Genomic DNA, 22,655 nt, shown 5'->3' on the forward strand with positions numbered 1-22,655 from the left:
CTAAAACTATAAAAATTAGCCAGGTGTGGTGGTGCATGCCTGTAGTCTCAGCTACTCGGGAGGTCGAGGCAGGAGAATTGCTTGAACCTGGGAGGTGGAGGTTGCACTGAGTCGAGACTGTGCCACTGCACTCCAGCCCAGGCAACAGAGCAAGACTCCATCTCAAAAAAAATAAAAATAAAAAACAGCAGCAGCAGCAACAACAAAAAACTGTCAAACTAAAGGAAACATCAAAATGCCACCAGTAGTTGTCTTCAGGTAGTAGAACTAAGGGCTATTTATTTTCTCTTTCTACTTTATAATCTTTTTTTTTAATTAATAAAAGATTATGGGCCAGGTGCATGTTGCCAGGTGGCCAACACAGTGAAACCCCATCTCTACTAAAAATACAAAAATTAGCTGGGTGTGGTGACAAGCACCTGTAATTCCAGCTACTTGAGAGGCTGAGGCAGGAGAATCACTTGAACCCGAGCTGAAGCAGGGTAGATTGCTTGAGGTCAGGAGTTCAAGACCAGCCTGGCCAATATGGTGAAACCCCATCTCTACTAAAAAATACAAAAATTAGCTGGGCATGGCAGCGCACGCCTATAGTCCCAGCTTCTTAGGAGAGTTAGGCAGGAGAATCACCTGAACCTGGGAGGCAGAGATTGCAGTGAGCCAAGATTACACCACTGCACTCCAGCCTGGGCGACAACAGCAAAACTCGATCTCAAAAAAAAATATATATATATATATATATTATTATTACAATTAATTTATTCACTCTCAAGCAATTATCTCCTCAAATACAGGGGCAAGTTTTTTTTTAAAAAAGAAACTTTATCTGGCAATAGTTGATCAAAATCATGGCTACCACAACTACTTAGTACTTCATATAGTACAGTAACACCGTCTATTGTCATCCAAGTGGCAATATTTCCCTGCACACAGTTTCTCCTAAGTTGAATGGCTAAAATTTAAGTAACCAGTTATGGTGGGATTTATTTTTTAGAAAAAGAAGTATCTCCTTAAACTAAATCCTAGATTTTATGCTAGATTTTTCTATCATTTTACTCCCATAAAAGTAGCTATAATCAAATTAGAATTATAAGAATATATTAATACTTGTATCTCTTAGAACATAATAAAATACTAGACCCCTTCACCTTCAAAATACTGAGCTGATGGCCATTAGAAAAAAATCCACCAGACAAAAAGACAAAATGAACTCAGTGGGTATATTCCTCAAGCAATCATTCACCATATTAACACTGGTGAAGACAGTACTGTGGATTTACCCCCGTCCCAACTCCATACTTCATCCAACCTCCAGCACAACAAACCCATCACTACCTACTTATTAATTTACTTACAGAGGAAATGGGCAAGCCAACCCCTACTAGGATGAGGACAGTGGATGTGACGGTACTGTCATGGTACGGATAGTTGATGCTGTTGTCTTTACAGAAAAAGCCTCTCTGAAATGGATATATTTGGCCCAATTTTAGAACAGCCATAGGCATGGAAGCTGTTGGGGAAGGGAAAAAAAGACACACATGATTAAACTCAATTCACTTCATTAGGAAGTAAAGTCTACTGAATGGGATGCAAATCCTAGCCATATTTTACCCTCTCTGGAGATGGATCTCCATTATACCCAAGGGCAAAGATTAAGAAAATCATGCAGCATCATTTGCTTGTCCACATCAGCCCCACCTTTTTCCAAGTATAAATACTATTACTTGCATTGACCTCCGATTTTAGAAATAACCAATAAAAGAGACTTCTACAAGGAGAGCAAAATTGGCCCATGGAAAAATAAAGCTGAGAAAACAGGAAGGTTTTCCATTTTGCAATCTATAGTTAATTCGTTTTTAATTGAATTGCTTTATATTGAACTGTGTTCAAGAAAAAAGGCAAAATTCCATAAATAAATTCAGTAATTAATATCATAACAGCCAAATATCATCCAGGAGAAGAAACATGTAGAACTTTGCTTCACATTAGAATTTTTAAATATTTTTCTACATTAGAATTTAAATAGGGTTAGAAAACAATAGAAACCAAGCCAAGTGCAGTGGCTCATGCCTGTAATCCCAGCACTTTGGGAGGCCAAGGCGGGCAGATCACTTGACATGAAGAGTTCAAGACGAGCCTGGCCAATATGGTGAAGCCCCATTTCTACTGAAAACACAAAAATTAGCCAGGCGTGGTGGTGCACACCTGTAGTCTCAGCTACTGGGCAGACTGAAGCAGGAGAATCACTTGAACCCAGGGGGCAGAGGTTGCAGTGAGTCGAGATTGCACCACTGCACTCCAGCCTGGTCGACACAGCAAGACTCCATCTCAGGAAAAAAAAAAAAAAAAGAAAGAGAGAGAAAGAAAATGATAGGAACCATAAGTATATATTCAGTAATAAAAATAGAAAAAGCCTTTTGTTTTGCAAAGACAAACAAACACCTGGTTTTATTAGCCCTGGAAAGGCTCCAAAACCACTTTTAACAAGTTATACTGAAATAATTTTCAGTTAAAATTTTGTACCGAAATAAAATGACCCTGAAAGATCAAAGTTAAATAATTTAAATTAGTGGCTTCTTAAGATGTTCAAGGCCGGGCGCGGTGGCTCAAGCCTGTAATCCCAGCACTTTGGGAGGCTGAGACAGGTGGATCACGAGGTCAGGAGATCAGAGACCATCCTGGCTAACACGGTGAAACCCCGTCTCTACTAAAAAATACAAAAAACTAGAAAAACTAGCCAGGCGAGGTGGCGGGCGCCTGTAGTCCCAGCTACTCGGGAGGCTGAGGCAGAAGAATGGCATAAATCCGAGAGGCGGAGTTTGCAGTGAGTCAAGATTCAGCCACTGCACTCCAGCCTGGGCAACAGAGGGAGACTCCATCTCAAAAAAAAAAAAAAAGTTCAAATTTACCATGCTTTTAGGCTTTGTTTTATACAATTCAAACATTCAAGCATCTACTCACTCACTGTATGCGCAATACTAAGCCATACTTAGGGAAGACAAATTTGTATAAAACAAATACTAAATTCAAGAACCTAAATTGTATATGCAGAAAAAGAATGTATACCCAGTAAATTGTTTAAAAAGAAATCCCAAGGCAGATTTTTTGGGGAAAATGATGAAACTGTTCTGTATCTTGACTGAGATAGTAATTCCACAACTCTTTTATTACATGTAAAGTTAAGAAGAAATACCATAAAAGGCAGAAATATGCCATAAAAATAGGAATATAATTACTAAAATGCCATAGCAGGACCTATAGGAATTCAGAGCTCAACATAAACTGGAGGAGTTAGAAAAGACTATTAAAGAAGAGGCAACTGAGTTGAACTTGAAATGACAGGTAAAACACAGGCAATAGGGAGGAGCACGGGGAGACCATTTAGTGGTAGAGGAAGGCAGGGAAGCATGAGAATTGCAACAAGAGCACAAAGGGAATGAGCAAGAAGTTTTCAAGGTACATACATTTTGTAGCAAACATGTATTGCATGCTTGCACATGCTGGGAATTAGGCCACATAGATTAACTCAATCCTTACCTCACCTCTGTGAAGTAGGTATTATCACTACTTGCTTTTTTCATATAACGTTGTTGAAGCTTAGAGAAATGACGAACATTGCTGAAACTAGAAAGTGGTGGAACCAGGATTCCAACACAAGCTATCTCTTTCTAGAGTTAGGGAATATATGGCCTCCCATGGAGACAAGTGATCTGGCTAGGTTAACAGGTTAGAACTGCAGCAAGGAAGATATGATTGGAAGAAGGGGAACCTGTCCTTTAAAAACCTCACTCAGTATAGTACATGCCATGTTCACAATAAGAACTCAAAGTAGGCTGAGTACAGTGGGTCACACCTATAAACCCAACATGTTGAAAGGCTGAGGCAGAAGGACCCCTTGAGTTCAGGAGTTCAAGACTAGTCTGGGCAACATATTGAGACCTCATCTCTACAAAAGAAATTTTTTAATTGGCTGGGCATGGTGGCATGTGCCTGTAGTCCCAGTTACTCAGGAGGGTGAGGGAGGAGGATACCTTGAGCCCGAGAGGTAAAAGCTTCAGTAAGCCATGTTTACACCACTGCACCCCAGCCTGGGTAACACGACAACACCCTGTCTCAAAAAAAAAAAAAGAAGGCGGAAAAAAAAACTGAAAGTTAATGGAACAATGTATTATTTGCTACAGATTATCTCTGAATTCTGCAATTCTATGGTTTTTCACGGGAATAACAGTGCTTGAGATTTTTGTGTTTATTAAAAGATTATAGGAGTCAGGCACGGTGACTAACACCTGTAATCCCAGTGATTCGGGAGGCTGAGGCGAGAGGATCACTTGAGGCCAGAAGTTCAAGACCACTCTGGGCAACACAGCAAGACTTTGTCTCCAAAAAGTATTTTTAAAAATTAGCTGGGAGGCCGGGTGAGGTGGCTCATGCTTATAATCCCAGCACTTTGGGAAGCCGAGGCGGGTGGATCACAAGGTCAGGGCAATCAAGACCATCTTGGCTAACACGATGAAACCCTGTCTATACTAAAAATACAAAAAATTAGCTGGGCGTGGTAGAATGCACCTGTAGTCCCAGTTACTTGGAAGGCTGAGGCAGGAGAACCTGAGAGGCGGAGGTTGCAGTGAGCTGAGATCGCGCCACTGTACTCCAGCCTGGGCGACAGAGTGAGACTCCATCTCAAAAAAAAAAAAAACTAGCTGAGCATAGTGGTACACACCTATAGTCCCAGATATTTGGGAAGCTGAGGCGGAAGAATCACTTGAGCCCAACAATTCGAGGCTATGTTGAGCCATGATTATGCCACTACATTCCAACATGGGTGACAGAGCAAGACTCCCAACTCCAAAGAAAGAAAAAGGATTATGGGTTTAAAACACTTGAAATGATGTAAGTTTGTAGGAAATAAAATATCACTATCCTCTTTTGCTCAGGGTCAGCAACATGGTAAAATGAGGAAGTTTAGAAATTAATTTCCAGGAAAAAAAAAAAAGAGAGAGAGCAAGAAGAAACACAAGTATTTACAGTTTTGAAATAATCTACTAATTAGGTGATAAGTAGTGTGTAGATAGTGGAAACAGAATAGGATGCACAGAAGAATGTTTTGAATACAGAAGTGATACAAAATTTGTGGACTGATCACAAATGCTGGGACAGACCTGGAGATGGCACTTCAAGGTTTGGACATATGAAGAATGAAAGTTCCATTGATAGAAATGAGAAGTTGCCAGGGGAAGCTCATTTATAGTGGAAGAATGTTAGTTTAGTATTGAGAATACTGCCTTTGGGACCATCTGACGCCTCCCTAAATGCTCAGCCTCATCTTCCACTGTCCCCTTAAGGCTCCAATCACACAGAACCACTTGCTGTTGCTGAAACATACTGTTTTCAAAACCCTAGGTTTCATCGGGATTTGAAATGCTCAGCCTTCTACTGGGGATAGTTGCTCTCTCATTTCTCCTTGAAGTCCAAGCCAGGTACTCCCTTCTTATCTGTCCCATGGCACCATGTACATATGTCTAACACACTGTACTTTAACTTTTTATGTGTGTGTCACCAACTCAGAGGTCAAAGGCTATCTTTATCACTTTTGTATCCTTGTACCAGGCACATAGATCTGAACAAAAATTTATTGGCCAGGCGCGGTGGCTCACACCTGTAATCCCAGCACTTTGGGAGGCAAAGGTGGGTGGATCACAAGGTCAGGAGTTCAAGACTAGCTTGGCCAACATGGCAAAACCCCGTCTCTACTAAAAAAAATAAAAAATAAAAAAATTAGCCAGGCATGGTGGCAGGCACCCAAAATCCCAGCTACTCAGGAGGCTGAGGCAGAAGAATCGCTTGAACCCAGGAGGCGGAGGTTGTGGTGAGCCAAGATGGCCTCATTGCATTCCAGCCTGGGCAACAAGAGCAAAACTCTGTCTAAAAAAAAAAAAAAAAAATTGTATTAAATGACTAAGTGAATAAAATGCAGGATAAAGATCAGAAGTAGAGAAAGATGTGTAAGTTGTTGGCATTAGAAGTTGCAACTTAAACTAGGAGAATAAAACAGTTCTTACAGAAGGCAAATCAAGACTGAAAGAGACAAAGCAATCAGCTAAGGACGAATATCCACAGAAAAAACATGAAAAGAGGCTATAGGTGGAGAGAAAGAAAGGATGCTAACAGGCTCCAAGGGGCAAGGGCTGTGTCTGTCTTGTTCAGCAGCATATCTGGCCATTCTTTAAACAAAATAATGAATGAACAATAGAGAAGTAGGACAACGTTGTGATACAAAAACCAAAGCTCAGAGTATCTAGTACATGGTAAATCTAATATGTCAAATGCTAAGACATCAAGGAGGATGAGAACTGAGTAAGACTGAAGTCTTTACTGAGACTATATTATACCGTCTCCACTAATACAACAATGGTATCTTCATAAAGAAACTTAGTGTGGAGCGTTGTTCAATATTGGGTTGTTATTGTCTAAGCATCCCTTTCTTCAAGTTAAATATGTCAAAATTATGTCCTCTACTGTTCATATGTATTACACACACACAGAGAGGCATGTCCATCCCTCCAGAGTAAACAGATACCTCTATTCCAAAACACGATGGAATAGTCTTTATCTGCTACTGAGATCGTTTTTTTGTTTTGTTTTGTTTTGTTTTTAGTTTTGTTTTGAGACAGAGTCTTACTCTGTGGCCCAGGCTGCATAGTGCAGAGGTGCGACCTTGGCTCACTGCAACCTCCGTCTCCCAGTTTCAACTGATTCTCGGATTTCAGCCTCCTGATTAGCTGGGACCACAGGCACGTGCAACCAAGCCCGGCTAATTTTTGTACTTTCAGTAAAGATGGGTTTTCACCATGTTGGCCAGGCTCATCTTGAACTCCTGCCCTCAAGTGATCTACCTGTCTCAGCCTCCCAAACTGCTGGGATTACAGACATAAGCCACCATACCCAACCGAGATTATTTTTAATGTTAATTTTTTAGAGTAGTGCTGAGAGTTTTGTGTTAAAGTTAGTGTTCTAGGAAGATTCTTCTCCTTATAAACACTTTCTTAGGACAGATACACTTTCTCCTTAATATCTAAAGAACATAGATACTGTTTTGACCCTAATCATAGTTCTAGGATATTTTTCTCTTAATTAAAATTTCCTTAAAAGGAGTCACTTTTAAATTCTGTAATAACCGCCGGGCATGGTGGCTCATCCTCTACCTGGGACTACAGCTGCTATCAGACAGCCTTCTCCACACAGCTCTCTTTTTGGGGTAGCACTCCTTCTCTTTGTGCTTCAGGTCTAAGGGGCAATATTCCCATCCTCTCTGTTGCTAGCCCAGGATACTACAATATCTCTTGTTGATTTTCTAAACTCTCCCACCTATTTGTGAATACTTGCTTCATTTAATCCTCTTCAACTTATCCAGCTTGAATATGCCATCTGTTTCCTATCAGGGCCATGGGTGACAGTACCACATACATATTTTGATCTTGCTAAACACAACTGTTAGGCATGTATGTCTGCTCTGAGTGCACTACTTCTATGATATGTCAAGGAAAACAGACACATGAATACCTGGATAGATGCAAACAGATGTTCCCATATTCTCCTCAGTTCAGTGATAGTTGAAATCTATATATATCATATATACTTCCTCAAATATGTGCTATTACAAAATACTCCAATGGAATAAATCTAAAATGCATTTTACAAAGAGAAAGACTAAAGTAAATCAGTGTTAATCCCTAATATGTAGAAGGTAAAGAAAAAGAAGTACTAAATTTATTTTGAAAAGAATGAAATAAAAATCAAATTATTAAAGTGACTATACTGATTCCTGTACCCACTCCCTTCCCCAAGTTTGTCTAAAGATCTCATTTCAGACATTTAAATGAATATTATGCTACACAACAGGGAAACTCGGATGTCCATCCCCTAGTTATTCATTCAAACATTTCCATTGCCATAATATGGCAGCTGCAATGCCAGGAAAGAAGAAAGGAAAAAAGACTAAAAGACTAAAAGAAGGGAAGAATGAAAAAGACCTCAAATAATTTTTTTTTTTTTTTTTAAGAAACTGGGTCTTACTCTGTCACCTAGGGTGGGATCCAGTGGCATGACCATAGTTCATTGTAACCTTGAACTCTTGGGCTCAGGCAATCCTCTCACCTCAGCCTCCCAAGCAGCTGTGACTACAGTCATGTGCCACCATTCCTGGCTAATTTTTTTTTTTTTTTTTTTTTGGTAGGGACAGAGTCTCACTATGTTTCCCAGGCTGGTCTCAAACTCCTGAACTCAAGCAATCCTCCTGCCTCGGCCTCCCAAAGTGCTGGTATTACACATATGAACCAGCAAATCCACCCACCACAGAACTTTTAATGAAAGAGGGAAATCAGTACTACCGGAAAATAACATAGCTGTAACTGCAAGCATGACTGACATTTAGGTTTGGGCAACACAGCCATCAGGATCCCAGCAGGAAACAGATAGCACCCTCAAACTGGGTAATTTAAGGAGAGTTTAAGAAAGGGACTATTTACAAGGTATGAAAAATGTGGGCACAGTCAAAAGACAGTGCAGCCTCCTGAAGCTGCTATCATCTACAGACTTGAAAGGACAAAGAGGGCCCCATGATATGAGCCATGGCCTCTGGGAGAGCCAACATGACACAATCTTGTAGGAGGAAGCCAGGAAAATAAACACAGCAACTCTACTCTCCTCCTGCCAGTGCTATCCATTGTCCAAACCCATCTAGAAGCCAGTCTCAGGCTCTTGAGACTGAGGGCAGGGAAGGCGATGACAGAAAGCAGGTCCACAGGGGCAATGGAAGATAAGCAGGACCAGGAGGGAAGAGAAGGTAAAGCCAGTTGGGGTCTCAGTAGAGAGCTGAAACCTAAAAGTGAGTAACTCAAGAGAGACTAATAAAGCGGCTATTTGCAGAGTGTATATTAAGACTACATGTTAAGAATATTGGGTTTTATTCTGTGGGTAACAAGGAGACACAATTCCAATACGTGCCCTAATGGAGGGGCTGTGAAAAGAGTTGTGTAAAGGAAAAAAACAGTGTGAAGACAGAAGAGAGGGCAAGGCCAGAGGCAAGAAATACTAGTGTATATGAGAGATTTATAAGGGCCTGAAACAAAGAAACAACAAGGGGAATAGGAAAAAGAGGTAGATTCTAAAGATGTTTAGGAAGTTATTCCTATAGAACTGTGGATTGTGTCTCTGTGTACATATTGATGTGTGTGTATCTAAAACACACATACACTCCTCTTCAGCCTTTGTTGTATCTGCAAAATATAATTCCCATTTTTCCCTTTCCCTAATTACCACCCAGTAACATGACTGCATAATCTTGCTTAGAGTAAGCATTTCAAGGAATATTTACGGAATGAATGAATAAACAAGTGAGTAAAGCTTCTGAAACATATAAACAATAATCTTATGTAACCATAAAGTCAGATCCTGAAAAGCCGTATGTGATTTGTCACGCCGAAAGGCTCAAATTCAAACAAACAAACCAAGAAGAGACAAAAAAAAAAAAGGTAAACAATCTGAAGTCCAAGAACACGCTAGGGAAGCACTCACAATTCTATACTCTAGCAACTCTTTCTTAAGCTGTTTTCCATTGGGAACACAAACTGCTAACAAAGATAAACAAACTGAATATACCCATGTTAACTGCTCAAACAAATCTGTAAATCACAAACTACTGGAATCTTGAAGGCAATTTGTGTACACTCCAGCATTACCTCCAAGCAAAGCTTCAAATATGGCTACTGTAGAAGCACTTCTCTCAGCAGCACCCCTCACTCTTTCCTCAAAGAGAAAAGAAGTGAGGCCCCAATGGCATCCTCTTTACTGATCCACCCAAAACGGGGGTCCACAAATTCCCTGCAGGAAAGTAGAATAAGAAGATTTCCAAAGGAGACGCTGAAGAGTAAAAAGCAATCACACTTCAAAGTAGGACTTTACAAATAATTAACAACAGCTCCAGATCCATCCTATTCTCTTCTCTAGAACCACTAGAAACTCTCAGATCTGAAATTGTATCACAGATTACATACCTACATATCCCACTCCATGATACATACACATGTTGAACTTCCTATGTCCATATCCATCCTCCACATCCTCAGAGTTAGTAAACGAGTTAGACATCTATGACTTTGTTCCAAGATTCCTATTTAAAAAGTTTTCACATACTATACAAGTTTACAGTATACAATATACTATGCACCCTCAGTAAAAAGGACAAATTATAATGTGGTCTCTTATTCACCAGTAAAAAAATATTTGCTCTTACTGGAAGCACCTAAAATAATCGGGCAGCCTACCTCACAAGACTCTTACTTAAACAGTAATCCTGCTAGTCTCAGAGCAATTTATAAACCTAAATGAGAAAACACAAACATGCTCAAGAGAAAGGTTTGCTTTATAACTAAAAGATTCATAACATGGTTGTTCATGGATGTGAACAACTCCATGAGTCCTCAGACTGTACGTAGAGTTTCACTACTCAAAATAAATAAATAAATAAATAAGTTAATAATCTTACATGGCCTTTCTCATATATGTCCAAGAAGAACGGAAACAAACATTGACTGAGCACCTATTATAAGTCACCACCATGCTAAGGTACTTGCGTATATACCTGAAATACAAATATATTCTTATAGGAATATATTTGTACTTATTATTTCAGATATCCTAACATAAAATCTGGGAATATATTTATATCAGATATCCTATCAAAAAAGTATTTATATTTCAGATATCCTACCATAAAATCTGGTAGAATATATTTATATATCACATATATATTTATATCTCAGATATAAGAGATGTAAGAATATATTTATATTTCAGATATCCTACCATAAAATATGGAAAAATTAAAAAATTAAAAACAAAAAAAAAACCATGAGTATAGATCATAAAACCAGGCAAAATAAGTAAAAACATTATATATGGTATGAGTTGATTTCTCTAAAATTATTTATTTATTTATTTATTTATTTTATTTTTTTTTTTTTTTGAGATGGAGTCTCGCTCTGTCACCCAGGCTGCAGTGCAGTGGTGCAATCTCGGCTCACTGCAAGCTCCGCCTCCCAGGTTCATGCCATTCTCCTGCCTCAGCCTCCCGAGTAGGTGGGACTACAGGTGCCCACCACCATACCCGGCTAATTCTTTGTATTTTTAGTACAGACAGGGTTTCACTGTGTTAGCCAGGATGGTCTTGATCTCCTGACCTCGTGATCCACCTGCCTCGGCCTCCCAAAGTGCTGGGATTACAGGTGTGAGCCACCACCCCTGGCCTAAAATTATTTATGTTTATATATAAACATTGGGAAGTCTGGAAAAATATATAACTAACTTATAAGTAGTTATCTTCAGAGATGGTATTTTTTTTTAAGTCAGTCAAATTTAACAGGGGGGTTACATACCAGAGATGGTACTAATACAAATCAAATCAGGCAGAAAACATATTTTCTACTGTATATACTTCCATGTTTGAATACTTTATAACAAAACAAAAGGCCAAAATCATTACATTTGAATTTTTATTCTATGGGTAACAGGGAGACACACAATCCAATCTGTATTCTAATTGAGGGGGCTGTGAAAAGAGCTGTGTAAAGAAAAAAACACTGTGAAGACGGAAGAGAGGATAAGGCCAGAGGCAAGAAATACTAGTATATATGAGAGATGTTAAGGGCCTGAAACAAAGAAATAACAAGGGGAAGAGGAAAAAGAGGTAGATTCTAAAGATGTTTAGGAAGTGTTTGGGATGTTTATAACAATAAAAACATTTTTTGTTTCCTGAAATTATGCCTATAACTTACGTGAAATTATCCACACTATCCTTTTCCTGAAATTAATCATACAATTTATCTGAAAAAGTCCTACCTATAGTAAGATTGAAACTAGAGCAAAGGAAAAGTCTACTTTCTTACTCTGTTAAAACACAAAGCAGGCCAGCCAGGCATGGTGGCTCACCCCTGTAATCCCAGCACGTTGGGAGGCCAAGGCGGGCGGATCACAAGGTCAGGAGTTTGAGACCAGCCTGGCCAACATGGCGAAACCCCATCTCTACTAAAAATACAAAAATTAGCTGGGCACAGAGACGGGCGCCTATAATCCCAGCTACTCAGGAGGCTGAGACAGGAGAATCGCCTGAACCCAGGAGGCGGAGGTTGCAGTGAGCTGAGATCACGCCACTGCATTCCAGCCTGGACAACAAGAGCAAGACTTCATCTCAAAAAAACCAAACAAACAAACGAAAAAACACAAAGCAGTAAAAACTAACTTTTAGCCTTTATGCCTAATTGATAGGTTCTCAGAGAAGCAGCCCTACAGCAAAATAATTACTTTTGGGGATTTTCCATCTCTTGCAACTTTAGAGATCTATGACGATGTCCTTAAAAATGTATGAAACAAAGATAACTTTTTCTTTCTTTTTTTGGGGGGGGGGGACAGAATTTCACTTTTGTTGCTCAGGCTGGAGTGCAATAGCATGATCTTGGCTCACTGCAACCTCCACCTCCTGAGTTCAAGCAATTCTCCTGCCTCAGCCTCCTGAGGAGCTGGGATTACAAGCATGCACTATACCACACCCAGCTAATTTTGTATTTTTAGTAGACAGAGTTTCTCCATATTGTCAGGCTGGTCTGGAACTCCTGACCTCAGGTGGTCCACCCACCTCAGCCTCCCAAAGTGCTGGGATTACGGGCGTGAGCCACCATGCCCCATTGCTAACTTTTTAAATCGGAAATTTTGTTATAACATTTTAGGCCCTTCCAGACATGCTTACAGAGAGAGGAGAAATAACCTTGAGACTCAAGAGTTCAGTAGAAGGGGATGAATACAAGCCATAACAATGCTTTGATATAGTCACCACTTCTTGAAAAATCTTGTAAAATAACGGCACTCAGGCAGATCATTATAAAAGAGCGACATTGTCTTTTTAATTATGTAAAAAACAAAAGAATATTACTCTAGTAAGCCTTTCAAGTTTTTTACTTTGAAATACCAAAGTTAATTACATATTAATATAAAGTAGCTTTAGTCTGATGGGAGAAAAAGGAAAGAAAATATATAATTTTATTTAGGGCAGTGCCAGCCAATAAAATCTTCTGTGATAAAAGAAATGTCCAGGCCGGATGTGGTGGTTCACACCTGTAATCCAAGCATTTAGGGAGGCCAAGGCGGGCAGATCACAAGGTCAAGAGATTGAGATCATCCTGGCCAACATGGTGAAACCCCGTCTCTACTAAAAACACAAAAATTAGCTAGGCATGGTGGTGCACACCTGTAGTCCCAGCTACTCAGGAGGCTGAGGCAGGAGAATTGCTTGAACCCAGGAGGCAGAGGTTGCAGTGAGCCGAGATCATGCCACTGCACTCCAGCCTAGTGACAAGAGTGAGACTCCATCTCAAAAAAAAAAAAAGTCCAATACAATGTGTTGTCCATTGCAGTAGCCACTAGTCACATGAAGCTACGGAGCTCTTGATATATGGCTAGTGTGACTGAAGGACTGAACTTTTAATTGTATTAAATTTTAATTAATTTAATTTTAAATTGCTACATGCAGCTAATGGATCTCATACTGAATAATGCAGATCTAGGGGGTTAAAAATAAACCGACAGGTTGAGCATTAAATTTCCAAAACATATTAACACAAGGCACTAATTCTGATTCCAGAAACGTAAGAGGGAATAATTATAAAGTACTTGAGTAATCATAGGTTTTATTGTGAGCCAGTGCTCAGAAAAAAAACTCCCCCACATGCATACATTTAGCTGCTTCCTCTGAAGAAGCTATCACTGCTGCATCCTTCAAATTTTAGAATCCTGAGCGAGCTTCTCTTTTCAGGCAATGACACCTTAGTGTGAAGGGAAGCAAGAGGGTCAGTCAAGTATGACTGGCTACCCTCCTACCTCTCTTACCAACCTCGGGTCTTCCCTATTCTTTTGTCCGGGGGTAAAACCTTTCATCTCTAAACCAACAGTGTTTTCTTGTCTTCTGGCTGTCCAAAGCTGCCCTTTACAGTATCCCATCTCCACTGCAGCTACCAACTGCTTCCTCTTACTCCCAGAACTCTTCCTACCCTCAGGTGAGGCCAAAAATGCTTGGCTTACCTGTATAAAAACTATACTAATCAAAGGCATTTACGGTTTTGTAATTCATACCAGGTATTACAATATTTATGCTTATAAAATATCATGTTCGGTAGTTTTAAGTTGCACTACAGTAAAAGCCAAATCCTGATCTTAGCATATTGTCTGGTCATCTGGCTGTAACATGAAGAATTATAAGGAACACCAAATCTCACTCAAGTGGGAAGTAGTCATTACTATTAGAGCAGGAAAAAATAATTTCCTGTTAAACTTCTCCATTTATCTCAACTAATGAAGTCTGAAGTGTTGTTTCTTGGCGGGGTGAGGTAGTTCATGCCTGTAATGTCAGCACTTTGTGAGGCCAGATCATCTGAGGTCAGGAGCTCAAGATCAAACTGGCCAACATGGCAAAACCCCATCTCTACTAAAATATACAAAAATTAGCCCGGGGTGGTAGCGTGTGTGCCTGTAATCCCAGCTACTTAGGAGGCTGAAGCAGGAGAACTGCTTGCACCCGGGAGGTGGAGGTTGCAGTGAGCAGAGGTCGCAACACTGCGCTAGAGCCTGGGCAACAGAAAGAGGCTGTCTCAAAGTGAAGGAAAGGAAGGGGAGGAAGGGGAGGGGAAGTAGGTTGGTAGGAAGGGGAGGGAAGGGGGGAGGGGAGAAGGGTGAGAGGGGTAGGGAGAAGGGGGAGAGAGGAGGGATGGAAAGAGGGGGAGGGGAGGGAGTGGAGAGCGGCAGAAGCAGAGAGGGGAGGAAGGTGAGAGGAGGGAGGGAGGGAGGGGTGGTTCTTAATTTCTTGGGGATTACGGACCTCTTTAAGACTAATGGAACGGGTGTGGTGGCTCACACCTGTAATCTCAGCACTTTGAGAGGTGGGCGGATTGCCTGAGGTCAGGCAATTTTGTATTAAAAATACAAAAATTAGGCCAGGCATGGTGGTTCACACCTATAATCCCAGCACTTTGGGAGGCCGAGGTGGATGGATCACAAGGTCAGGGGTTTAAGACCAGCCTGGCCAAGATGATGAAACCCCATCTCTACTAAAAATACGAGAATTAGCCGAGCTGGTGGCGGATGCCTGTAATCTCAGCGACTCCGTAGGCTGAGGCAGAGTAATTGTTTGAACCCAGGAGGCGGAGGTTGCAGTGAGCCGACATTGCCCTGCTGCACTCCAGCCTGGGCGACAGAGTGACTGTGTATCCGAAAAAAAAAAAAAATTAGCCGGGCATGGTGGTGCACGCCTGTTGTCCCAGCTACTCGGGATGCTGAGGCAGGTGGAGAATCACTTGAACACAGGAGATGGAGGCTGCAGTGAGCCGAGACTGCGCCACTCCACTCCAGCCTGGGAGACATAGCAAGACTCTGTCTCAAAAAAAAAAAAAAAAAAAGAAAGATTTTAATGAAACCATGGACCCTTTCCCCAAAAACAAAATTTTTTTTGCCATGCAGGGCAACATGCACCTGCATACACATACACAAAAACACATACACACACACCCTAAAGGTCATCTAAGCACACTTCTTTTACTAAAGTGTAAGAAATATAATTTAAAATAACTAGTATGTTGAAGGCCACAGACTAAACTGTTCAGCAGAATATGACTTCAAAGAAGACTAGAATTAACTTGATATTTCCACTTTTTCCCCTTCCTTTTTTTTTTTTTTTTTTTTTTTTGAGAGCGTCTCACTCTGTCACCCAGGCTTGAGTGCAGTGATACCAACACAGCTCACCACAGCCTCAACCTCTGAAGCTCAGGTAATCCAGTCCTCCCACCACAGCCTTCTGAATTCGAACTATAGGTGCACATCACCACGCCCGGCTAATTTTTGTACTTTATGTAGAGACAGGATTTTGCCATGTTGCCCAGGCTGGTCTCAAACTCCTGGTCTCAAGTGATGCATCCATCTTAGCCTCCCAAAGTGCTAGAATTACAGGCATGAGCCATCCTCTCTAAATTCTAGAGAAAGAATTTAGAAGGGCTAAATATCCTTCTCTCCCTTCCCTCCTCCCAGTTTTACCCTCTTCTTATCATCCCCCTATATTCTCTACACTTCATCTCCTCAATTGGCTATAATGCAGAACTAAAGTCATTTTTAGTATTATTTACACTTACCGGCAATTGTATATTTCCCATTCTCATTTCAAAAGCAGACATTAGGCCAGTAGCAGTGGCTCAAGCCCTGTAATCCCAACACTTTGGAAGGTCAAGGCAGGAGGATCACTTGAGGCCAAGAGTTCGAGACCAGCCTGAACAACATAAGGAGACTCCCATCTCTACACTACACACAAAAAAACAAAACAAACAAATAGCAGAAGTTTATTTCTTTTTCTTTTTTTTTTGAGACGGAGTCTTGCTCTGTGCCCCAGGCTGGAGTGCAGTGGCACGATCTCGGCTCACTGCAAGCTCCGCCCCCCGGGGTTCACACCATTCTCCTGCCTCAGCCTCCTGAGTAGCTGGGACTACAGGTGCCTGCCACCACACCCGGCTAATTTTCTTGTATTTTTAGTAGAGATGGGGTTTCACCGTGTTAGCCAGGATGGTCTCGATCTCCTGACCTCGTGATCTGCCTGCCTCGGCCTCCCAAAGTGCTGGGATTACAGGCTTGAGCCACCGCGCCCAGCCAGAAGTTTATTTCTTTAAGGAAAAATGAAAACATTTATTGAGTATCTATTATTTGCCTGATATTTGCATATATATTATCTCTAATCTTAACAATTTTGTAATGGAAGGTCTCCCCAAAATATCTATGTTTGAAAACTTAAAAGCCAATGAGTCACAGGTCAAGAAAAGTTAAAAGGTAAATGACAAAATAGTTAAAAGTGAACAAGGAAAATACTACAAGTCAAAACTTAAAGGATGCAGATAAAATACCACACATGAAAATTGTAAACCCTTAAATTCCTACATTAGAAATTTAAAAAACTGGCTGGGTGCAGTGGCTCATGCCTGTAATCCCAGCACTTTGGGAGGCTAAGGTGGCCGGATCACTTGAGGTCAGGAGTTCAAGACCAGCCTGGCCAACACAGCCCCATCTCTACTAAAATTACAAAAATTAGCCAGGCATGATGGCGTGTGCCTGTACTCCCAGCTACTCTGGAAGCTGAGGCAGGAGAATCACTTGAACCCAGGAGGCGGAGTCAGGCACAGTGGCTCACACCTGTAATCCCAGCACTTTGGGAGACTGCGGCGGGCAGATCACTTGAGGTCAGGAGTTTGAGACCAGCCTGGCCAACATGGCGAAACCCCATCTCTACTTAAATTAGCCAGGTGTGGTGGTACACGCCTGTAACCACAGCTACTCGGGAGACTGAGGCAGGAGAATCGCTTGAACTCAGGAGGCAGAGCTTGCAGTGAACTGAGATCATGCCACTGCACTCCAGCATAGGCAACAGAGCAAGACTCTGTCTCAAAAAAAAAAAAAAGGAAAACAAAACAAAACAAAAATCTTATTTTTAAAAGTTCAAGAAACTAAGAGCAATATAGAACAGAAATTAAAGAAATGAAAAATAAAGGAAAAGACTATCAACAAAACCAAATGCCTTTTTTTTAAACAGGTTGATGAAATGGTCAGTCCTACTTTAGCTTAAGAATATAAAAGAAGACACAAATACAGCAAATTACTAAAAAATAAAAAATAAGGCACTAATTGTATCTCTGGGCTAAATTTCATCAAACTCAGAGACACTAAGTAACTCACCCAAGTGCACAGCACTACTAAGGTAGATAATCAGTATTACACAGTTGGTAAGCAGGGAAACTAAAACTTTAACAAAAAGTTTCTGTTCTTTTCACCACATTATACAGCCTCTCTCTTAGGAAAGGAATCTAACTTCCAGGGTCTCTATGTGATACACACAATAAATCTTACCCTACTAGAATTTGGTTAAGTAGCCATCCTGCTTCAAACTAGGGAAGAGAAATGTTGACACCTTAGCAAAATTTATAAGAAAAATAATAAATGAGGGAGTTGCTTCTAGGAGCTGATTTTTTACCAAAAAGGTAATAAATAAAACTAATATGTAAGAAACACATTCCATTCCCCCCAAAATTCCGGCATATGTAAATTTAACCATGTTTGTACATTTTTCTACATGTATATTTGGATCTTACAAGAAAGTCTACAGTTACTTTTGTGAATTTTGCTTCCATGAACCCTTTCATTTTCTCCTTTTAGTAGTCAAAGGTTAGAAGTAAATAAAAATTTTTTTGGCTCTTTACTACTTTGTTACCTGAGCAGTTTTCAGAAAGTTTATTTATTCCAAATTTAAGGAATGTTCTTTGTGTCCAATTCAGTTTTGACAAAACACATTTTGGGGAGAAAAATATGCAATATATTTCTTGCTTTCTTTGGAAACAGGTGTTGCAAATTCTTTCCAGAATCACATGAAAAATTCTCCTACTAATCAAGCGGTGTGTTATTTCTGAACAGAAAGGGTTCTCTTCCCCTTCTTTACAAAAGATCATTAGATGTCCAAGAGTAAAGAAAGTCATTCAAAATTTTACCAATAGGCAAAACTAAAAAGTTTGCCAGATAAGACAGTTTGTTTCCTCTGTAGGTCAAGTACACAGACTCCACACTGATTATCATTCCTGATCATTTGGCACATGTTTCATGTCTAGCACACACCTAGACATTCATATCTGGCACTCAGAAAAGAATACAGACTGAAGATGAGTATCTGGAATTATCAGTTATAAAGGAAATAGCTGAAGCCATGTGACTTTAAGATCACTAGGAAAAAGTGGCATGATCCATAATCTTGGAAAGAAAATAGAAAGTCAACAGCCAACTAAGAAGAAATGAACTACCAGGAAAGTAGGATGAAGAGTATGAAAGGGAGCAGGGAAAATGAAGGAGCACTTTTCAAAAATGTTAATAGTAGCTACTTTTTACTTAACCCCATCTTATGCCATGACAGCATGCTACGTGTTACAGCTTTCTAATCCTTCAATAATTTTAAAAGATAAATATTATTATTGTATCATTTTGAAAATGAGGAAACCTGCCCAAAGCCACGTAGGTTGCAGAATTGAGATTCAAACCCAATTGAGTCAATGAGACCGAGAGCCCTCTGGGTTCACCTGGTCTTAGTGAGCCCAGCAGGCCCTCGGTCTCATTAAGGAGTAAAAGAACAAAGTACAGATAAAAGGTCACTTATGATTTTTTTAATCCACCTATCTGCACATTGATCACTCTTTTTTTTTTTTTCTTTTTGAGACAGTCTCACTCTGTTGCACAGGCTGGAGTACAGTGCAATGGCACAATTTCAACTCACTGCAACCTCTGCCTCCCAGGTTCAAGCAATTCTCACGCCTCAGCCTCCTGAAGAGCTGGGATTACACGCATGAGCCACCATACCTGGCTAATTTTTATATTTTTAGTAGAGACGGGGTTTTGCCATGTTGGCTAGGCTGGTCTCAAACTCCCGGCCTCAAGCAATCCTCCTGCCTCAGCCTCCCAAAGTGCTAGGATTACAGGCGTGAGTCCCCATGCCTGGTCTAATAATTCTTGAAAGAAGGCCATGTCCAGTTTGCATGACCTCCCCAAAGAGGACCCAGGGCCTGCTACCCTACACAGCTATACAAATCAAATATGAAGCTTATTTCTTCCTCCTATCCGTTCCGTTCTCTTTGGCCCTGATGGAAATAGTATGGCAAACAGGAAGAAAGTGAGATAAGACACTGTAGACACCTCTATGTGCCTGGCACCATATTGAATATTTATTTTCACTTAATCCTCATAATTCTAAAACACATGCTCCAAGAAGGCACAGACATTTCTGTTTTGTTCAACAATATATCCCAAGTACTTAAGTCACTGCCTAGAACAAGGCAGGCCTTCAACAAATATTTGATGAATGAACATCCTGCAAAACAGGTATTATTATCCCCGTTTTAAAGATCAGGGAGTGCTCAGAGAGGACAAGTAACTTAATTAAAATCATACATATAATAAGCAGGGTGAAATTAAAAATATTTAATAACTCATACTTGTACCAGCATTGGCCACTCAGAACAGACACTAGCTGGTGCTAAAGGAGCTGGGTTCTGCTTCAAACTTTTAGTTGAGGGATCATGGGGAGGTCCATAGGAGGGACCAAGACAATGAAGAGTCATGGGCAGGGGAAGGGAAGATCCAGGTGTACACTGGCTGTCAGCCTCAATAGTTAAGTGGTGCACTCAGGATTCCAATCTGTACTTATTTGACCTAAAATGTTCTAAATAAAGTGGGTACTTTTTAGAAGATTTTAGAGTCAGATAAATGAGGAGAGCAGAGAACAACTAGAGCTTTTAATAGAGTAGAAAAAAACTAGTCAAAACAACTAAAATGGGAAATGGAGTTAGAATTGAATTTAAAAATTGGTAACTGAACTCAATCTGCTGTTAGACAACTAAAAACAGGATGATTTCACTAAAGTAAGGTAGAGGGGAATGAGTAACAAAGAGAAATAAATATGAATGGGCAAAGCAAAAACTACATGAAGGTTTTCAATTTCAGGTAAACAATTTGTGTATGTTTCAACAATAAATGAAAAATCAACACTGGTTCTTGAGCAAGAAAGCTGTGCTTCAGGACAATGAATCTGTGCAAGGTATTGGTAGGGAAGGGGCAGAGCCTGGTGGCAGGTGAGAGGGATCAGTGATAGCACTGTACAGTGTATCTGAGTGTGATTCACAGAGATGTTATGAAAAGTGTTAGCAGGCAAGAATGCAAAGAACAGTGCACCCTCAACTTTTAGAGGCACCAACATTCTGGTCACTTAGCTTACAGTCACCATCTCTCTGTGGCTGACATGGTTTTATTATAAAAAGTACTTCATTATCTTTTTTATCTTAAAATTAGGGTAAAAGGGAGAAAAAGCAGTTGGGATATAGGATATAAGTGACACTCAAGATAGTTTTTACATTTGTAGTTTTAAATCAGTAATTACCTACAATATCCTCAACCTTGGAGTAGCTTAGTTCATTAAGACACTTAAAATAAATTTGTGTATATATTTAATGAGCTTTAAAAAAATCACGAGCTATTAGGGCAGGTTACTTCACTAAGGACTCTCAGATTTCTGCACAAATAAAAAACAAGTTAACCTATTTATTTATACACTAACAAAAACAAAAAGCAAACCTTCTCACCTGTTGTTCCCTTCCCAGAAAGGCACAAGAAAACAGTGCCAACTGGCCAAGAACAACATTAATTCCTTCCACTCCCTCATGATACAGCTGTTCCCTTTCTTTCTCTTCCCTTTTAAGATGGCAAAGGTCACAATCAGTAGTAAACTGTCCACGTGGTTTTTTATATGCTAAAAGCAAGGAGATAACTGAGGTAAAGGGTAATGGGAGAGAGAGCTGATTTTTTTCAATTGTACTTTCTCCTGGCCGCTTATCAGGAAAACTATTTAGGGCTTCCGTGGTATTTGAAGCTATAACTTAGTAACTTCTCTGCCAAAAAAAAACATTCTGTTTACATGGAACTAGGGTTAGAAGTGATATAAGCACATTTAGAAAGGGACAAAAACCTACAGCAAAACTATACAGTAACATATCACAGTAGTTGGCATAATCAAAAATGCATTGTGCTGTGTGAAACAGAGTAGACTCAAATGGCTACATACCATATAGCCTTCATGATTTCATTTATATGACATTCCATTTACATGACACATAGGATAGAGAACACATCACTGTTTGCCAGAAGTCAAGGCTGGTGGGAGGAGCTGACTACAAAGGAGAAGAATGAGGGCACTTGGGGAGGTAACAGACCAATTCTGTATCTTGATTGTATCTGGTTACAGGACTAAATTCCATATTGTCTGAATTCACAGAACTATACACTAAATGAGTAAATATTACTATACATAAGTTTTTTAAATACAACAATTAAATGTTAGCTTAAGCCTCATCTCACCTACTCCTCATACCTATTTCAAACCTCTTGATATGCTCTATGCAATGACCCCACCCCCGCCACCTAGCTAATGCCTACTTGCCATTCTAGCTTCTATTTAGCTACTGGTAGAACCAATCCTTTGGTGTGCCAGGGTGGAGTACTGGACAGAGTTGGGTAGTCAAGTATATCTGGCTGGGTTTACTTCTGGCTTTCTCCCAGTTACTACTTGTGGAAGCTTGGGCAAACTACTTACCTGTCTTGAGCTCAGTTTCCTCATCTGGTAAGAATAAATACCTCCCAGAACTGTTGCAAACTAAGAACCTAGTCATGTGCCTAACATAGTGCCTGGCACATTAAGAGGATTAATAAATGCTTACTCCCTGATCTTTCTCCCCTGCCTACTGCCCTCACAACCCCTGCTCTCTTTCTGAGCCCCCATGGACCTTATACATATATAAACCTATTACAGCACTTAATTTATTATTGTAATTCTTTATCTCTGCAAGTAAAATGTGTCTATGTATCTCTCTTTAATCCCAGAATTCACAGAAACCAGCATATTCATGCCTAAGAGTCAGTAAATTGTTTGAAGAATAATCTGTCCAACTGATCTGATGTTGTTAAAGGAGTTACTGGAAAAGAGAGAAAAGCAGGCTGAA

The 22,655-nt window shown here is 40.2% G+C and overlaps 1 protein-coding gene across 3 annotated transcripts in view; it reads right to left on the bottom strand.

Moving 5' to 3' along the window:
* Window positions 1-22,655, bottom strand: part of PLPP1 (phospholipid phosphatase 1) — a 109,341-nt gene that overhangs the window by 65,421 nt on the left and 21,265 nt on the right. For 2 of the 3 annotated variants that reach the window (XR_004429829.1, XM_033179575.1), the window contains exon 2: window positions 1,353-1,507. The exons of the other annotated variant lie outside the window; for it this stretch is intronic. Coding sequence is in view for 1 of the 2 variants with exons in the window: in XM_033179575.1 (XP_033035466.1) it covers window positions 1,353-1,507 (155 nt within the window). In the remaining variant the exon portion in view is untranslated. The remainder of the gene's footprint in view (window positions 1-1,352; window positions 1,508-22,655) is intronic. 3 annotated transcript variants of the gene reach the window in all.

Source organism: Trachypithecus francoisi, unplaced genomic scaffold, assembly GCF_009764315.1.
Source record: "Trachypithecus francoisi isolate TF-2019V2 unplaced genomic scaffold, Tfra_2.0 Lachesis_group2, whole genome shotgun sequence".
NCBI lineage: Eukaryota > Metazoa > Chordata > Mammalia > Primates > Cercopithecidae > Trachypithecus > Trachypithecus francoisi.